Genomic DNA, 5,948 nt, shown 5'->3' with positions numbered 1-5,948 from the left:
TTTTTACTCCCTGCTTTCACCCTTATTACGTCTTTATCGCACTTTATGCCTTAGCGCTTCGTCGATCTTAACATTTAAAGTATGGTGGTTTTATTCTTTTGGGGTTTCATAAAATTTTCCAAATATCATAAAGTTGTTTCACGCACACTAAAAATCATACTGATACGTACACTGACAGTCACACTTACATTAACACTTATAGACATATTTAAATACATACACTCACACACACACATACACACTGTGGGGTATTCCAGAAGACGACCAACATCATAGGGGACTTTTCCCTTTTCGTTATTTTTTCTTTTTCTTTTTGTCTTAAAATGTTCTAATTTTGTTTCGTTCCACACCCGGAAAAAATAAACATCTTCCGAGACTGGAAAGAAAAATCATAAGTGAGGTAGTGATAAATAGGATTTCATAATCTAATCATCCGAATCATGAACTATGATTGGCGATATTAAGATTGATAATCCTCAAGGAGCGAATATATCAATTGATGTCCTACGTTTTAACTAAAGCATTTTCACTGACAAAGCATCACAAATAATTCACGGTCTCTTACACCACGTGAGGAAAGAATCCATGAATCGCTATACTTTTAGTGCATCTAACATAGCCAACAGTGTTTAGAAATGAGTATAGAGACATGTTGAAGTGTACACAACAAAGGGAATTCGCAAGGTGAGCCACTAGTTGGTCACCGTACATGGTCGCTTCTCCCCCTGCCAGCGATGTCTCGATTCAAGGACGCGAAGTTAATGTAAAAAAACAACATACGGATTTTACAAAGTTGTTCTGTTCCTTGCCTAAATGAGTAAGAAATTGGCTAAAAAGCATTCTCAGCTAAAACAGAATGGGTCCAAGTAACCGGGGATTACCCATAAGTAGATAATATACAACACCACGTACAATACAAGGCTCGTTTTGCAAAATATAAATTCGATGTTTGCAGGGTGAACAGGAGGAGCTAACACTGGCACGGTGTGATTGACCAAATATACAAATTATAATTTCTTAAAGGTAGTTTTACATCAGAATACCGTAAACGATACATAGATTTATAACTGAATATAATGCATCATCTTACAAAATGTAAGTCAAGTAGAGAAATTTTTGTGAAAGATAAAGTGGTGAGCAGTTGACCTGAATGAAGTTGTACTATAAATCCTTCAGGTTCTAATATTTCATCAACATATTCATATTTACAGGACCTTAAAAGAGAAAATGCCCAAATCTGAAGTATGCTGAAATTCTTTTGCTTTCCTCGGCAAAATGGATTGTAGATAACGTAGACAAAAATAGAGAAATAAAACTTGATGGCTAATTTGCGAGACATCCTTGTCATGTAACCTCCTTTCGCTACAGTCTGTATGTACAAACGTTTTGGCACCACAAGCGCTCTTATTGTTTTTAAGTCATTATCTTATCATTTCATAGACATACATACATGCGCACACACATACACACATACACACACTTCGTAACAGGTGTATGGCTGGAAAACCATTTATCGGTGAGTGAATACTCATTTGAAAACGTTTCCCAAAATTCTTTTCTAAGATTATTTCCGAACCATTCAACCGAATACTCGATCTTGAAACGCATCCCCAAATACTTATATAAGAAACGTTGTCTCGAATACTCATCCAAGACATGCTTCCCTCGTAGTCACCTAAGAAACGTTTCCCCAATACTCATCTAGAAACATTTCTCCCGAATACTCCTCCAAGTAATGTTTCCACGAATACTCAACAACAGATATTTCCCTGAATACTCACCCAATAAATGTTTCCCCGAATACTCATCTAAGAGACTTTTACACGAATATTCATCCAATAAATTTTTTTCCCCGAATAATTATTGATTAACGTTTATACGAATACTCATCGAGAAACGTTCAGTCGAATACCAATCCGAGATACGTTTAACCGAATATTCATCCTAGGAACGTTTCCCCGAATACTCATTCAGAAACGTTTGACTCAAATACTAATCAATAAACGTTCACTCGAATACCAAAACGAAAAACGTTTAACCCCAATGCTTAAAGAGAAACGTTCAATCGAATACCCATCCGAGAAACGTTTCACTGAATACTCGTCTAAGAAACATTTTCCCGAATGTTCAAAGAGAAACGTTCATTCGAATACCCATCCGAGAAACGTTTCACCGGATACTCATCTAAGAAACGTTTCGCCGAATACTCATCTAAGAAACGTTTCACCGAATACTCATCTAAGAAACGTTTCACCGAATACTCATCTGAGAAACGTTTCACCGGATACTCATCTAAGAAACGTTTCGCCGAATACTCATCTAAGAAACGTTTCACCGAATACTCATCTGAGAAACGTTTCCCCGAATGCTCAAAGAGAAACGTTTCACCGGATACTCATCCAAGAAACGTTTCACCGAATACTCATCTAAGAAACGTTTCACCGAATACTCATCTAAGAAACGTTTCTCCGAATGCTCAAAGAGAAACGTTTCGCAGAATACTCATCTAAGAAACGTTTCCCCGAATGCTCATCTGAGAAACGTCTCACCGAATGCTCAAAGAGAAACGTTTCACCGAATACTCATCTAAAAAACGTTTCACCGAATACTCATCCAAGAAACGTTTCACCGAATACTCATCTAAGAAACGTTTCCCCGAATGCTCAAAGAGAAACGTTTCACCGGATACTCATCCAAGAAACGTTTCACCGGATACTCATCTAAGAAACGTTTCGCAGAATACTCATCTAAGAAACGTTTCCCCGAATGCTCAGAGAGAAACGTTTCGCAGAATACTCATCTAAGAAACGTTTCCCCGAATGCTCATCTGAGAAACGTCTCACCGAATGCTCAAAGAGAAACGTTTCACCGAATACTCATCTAAAAAACGTTTCACCGAATACTCATCCAAGAAACGTTTCACCGAATACTCATCTAAGAAACGTTTCCCCGAATGCTCAAAGAGAAACGTTTCACCGGATACTCATCCAAGAAACGTTTCACCGAATACTCATCTAAGAAACGTTTCGCAGAATACTCATCTAAGAAACGTTTCCCCGAATGCTCAGAGAGAAACGTTTCGCAGAATACTCATCTAAGAAACGTTTCCCCGAATGCTCAGAGAGAAACGTTTCGCAGAATACTCATCTAAGAAACGTTTCCCCGAATGCTCAGAGAGAAACGTTTCGCAGAATACTCATCTAAGAAACGTTTCCCCGAATGCTCAACACACAAATAGCTTCGCATGTTAAATCTCGACAGCAAGCCACCATTTGTTCTACATCCGTGACACCGAAATTCTTAACCGGATCGTGCCAAAAGCCAGCAGGATATCGTAACACTAGTGACGTTAGTAGTGATAACAATGGAGGATGAAGGAAATATGAGTAATGTCTTATTTCTTTTCTTCGTTTTTTGCATATTTTTATGGAAGATTTTATGCACAGTGAAAAGGGAAAGCATTTTTTTGTTTGTTTCTTGTTTTTCCTTTCCAGAATCCTAGGTTTATCATAGTTTGTTCTCATTCATCTTTATAATCTATATTAACATACCGTATGAAGTAATTTTTTTACGAGGGAGAACAAATGACTACATGTAAACAAGGCTCCGTCACCGGAAATACACGTGGCTGAACTCGCGGCACCAAAATTTATTTAATTTCTTGTTTCTCGATCAAACAAATTTCTCATTTTGAAGACGAGATTAGACGTGAACTTCCGTAAAAAAAACACTTCTTTTACAAATATGACCCAAGACTCCACAAGATATATTGTCCTTATGCCTACGTGTTCCCGAATAAACAAAGGGAGACCTTAACCTAACCCAAACTGAATAAGTGCGTATGACAAGGCGTTTGTGGATGCATAATAACTATTAAACAATCTACATTTAGTGGCATTGTTGTCTTTTTCATTATGTTATATTTGTATTGGATCTCTGATGAAGGTTTATATGGCTGAACATACAACTAATGAAGAATTTCAATGAAAGTTGTCATGTGTTTGTCAATTGGTTATGCAGTCCGATGTGAAGTATATTGTCATCAGGACACTATGTTGTAACTAATGTCTATTTTTTTCATACAGCGACCTTCTTCCAATGGGTTAACGACCAGCATTATTTTTCCTAGAATATTGGCACGATCAAAACGAAAATATTTGCTTAGAAAATATTTCCTTAAATGCATTATTATTATGACCATTATAATCTTTAAGAAAGCATCATATAGCACTAAAAAATGATAAGTCTACGGGTGGTCGACCAATGTTATACTGCGAGAGTAAACACGACTTGGTAACTTCAAGGAAGCGGTCCTGCCGGAGACATCATTCAGCAACCCACCTCTCACTCGCCCACTATCGCTCAGTTGCCCGTGAAGCTTGTTCGAAGGTGGACTGCGGAAGAGTGGACTCGAAGAAAAACTGGATTCACAAGGTGTATTTTTTTATTACGCCATGATAGATGTAATAAAGGAAAGTTGATAATTAGTAAAAACTCGAGTGTGTGCCCTATAATATGCCCAAAGGAATTGCAGTTATTTTGCTCTCCAGTGAGATCCTGCGTGGTTGATTTGGACATTATACCTGGTATGAAAATGTCCATACTATGATCAACTAAACACGATATAGCAAACTGACTCAAGCATGTTCACAGCAGTGGTAACAGGTTTGGTGATTTTCACCATCGGACAAGCCTCGCCTCCTGCCCTGGCAGCCGAAGTTCCTAACGTAACATTTGATAATTTCACATCAATACCGTTAACAACCCAGGATGTACCTACAACACAAGAGCTTCATTCGTCCAGTGTGGAAGACTCGGCCCCTGGAGTGAAAGAAGCCGATCATGCCGAAGCTGATCCCGTCGTCCCTCGGCCGGCGTCTCAGAAAAGCCCTCCTGAAGGACCCACGGGGATCACGACCGATCCGCCCACCCTGGGAGGGTCAGCCGTAGATGTGTCAACCGATGTACCTGATCCCAACTTCGTCACTCGTTCACCCTTCGTCTCCGAAGAGATCAGTACGACTTGGGATCCTGATATAACCGCAGATGTAGTTACAACTGCCAGCGATGAGACAAGCGACACCACGACGGAGGGGGCAGTGGAAGGCGTCAGCAAGCGAGGGACAGTCGTCAGCTGCTTCTGCGATGCCGACCAAGTTTATGTCGATGGCGTTTGTCAACCATACCCAGAGGGAACTGTGGTCCACATGCGGAATAAAATGAATGATTTTAGAATTATCCTGGTGAGGTATTTCATTCAAACAGTTTTATCTTTGTGATAGGCTTCTAAACTTGAAGTAAAATTGTGTCATTCTGAAGCAATTGTAGGCTCTCTGATTATGCTGTAGCCTCACAATATTCCAACTGTATTAACAAACTCACTGCCCTATCTACGCTATCTTCTACTGTATATTATATTAGCGATGTCGCGTGCATGTGTGTGGTTAAGTACAAACGTAAAACTTTTTGTTGAAAAAAATATATTCATTGTTTCGGCTAAGTCTAAATGACATTTCATTTATTTCAGACACCCATGGCTGAAAGGCGAGTGATAGTGAAAGATCTGGAGTGCGACACAGAAAATGGAGTCAGAACGCTTACCTTCTCAAGAGGACAGTTTCGAATAAGAGATCGCGGTGACATCGTGCTAATGGAAAAAGCCGGAGAACTCGACGGTCTCCGCACCGGAGATTACTGTATTACTCACTCTTTGGATGAACTCAGAAAGCTCACCTGGACCGTGAAGATCTGCCTGGACCCACCAATTATACCACGATGCTGCCCACCAGGTCAGGCCATGAAAGACAATGTGTGTCGGCCGGCTCGTACGCCAGAGCCTCTGGCACCCCCGATCTCTGCAGATCCGTACGGGCCAGCTATATCATGGCCCCTTATAAAGACCTATGAAAAGCCCCTCTATTGTAGTGAGGAACCCATGAAGGATCTAC

The 5,948-nt window shown here is 39.9% G+C and overlaps 1 protein-coding gene across 2 annotated transcripts in view; it reads left to right on the top strand.

The window, feature by feature from the left end:
* The first annotated feature begins 4,348 nt into the window (after window positions 1-4,348).
* Window positions 4,349-5,948, top strand: part of LOC113824897 (uncharacterized) — a 10,442-nt gene continuing 8,842 nt past the window's right edge. For both annotated transcript variants that reach the window (XR_011398587.1, XM_027377660.2), the window contains exons 1-2: window positions 4,349-5,243; window positions 5,528-5,948. The exon at window positions 5,528-5,948 is cut by the window's right edge and continues 732 nt beyond it. Coding sequence is in view for 1 of the 2 variants with exons in the window: in XM_027377660.2 (XP_027233461.2) it covers window positions 4,644-5,243; window positions 5,528-5,948 (1,021 nt within the window). In the remaining variant the exon portion in view is untranslated. The remainder of the gene's footprint in view (window positions 5,244-5,527) is intronic.

Source organism: Penaeus vannamei, chromosome 5, assembly GCF_042767895.1.
Source record: "Penaeus vannamei isolate JL-2024 chromosome 5, ASM4276789v1, whole genome shotgun sequence".
NCBI lineage: Eukaryota > Metazoa > Arthropoda > Malacostraca > Decapoda > Penaeidae > Penaeus > Penaeus vannamei.
This window is presented reverse-complemented; position numbering and strand designations above follow the sequence as displayed.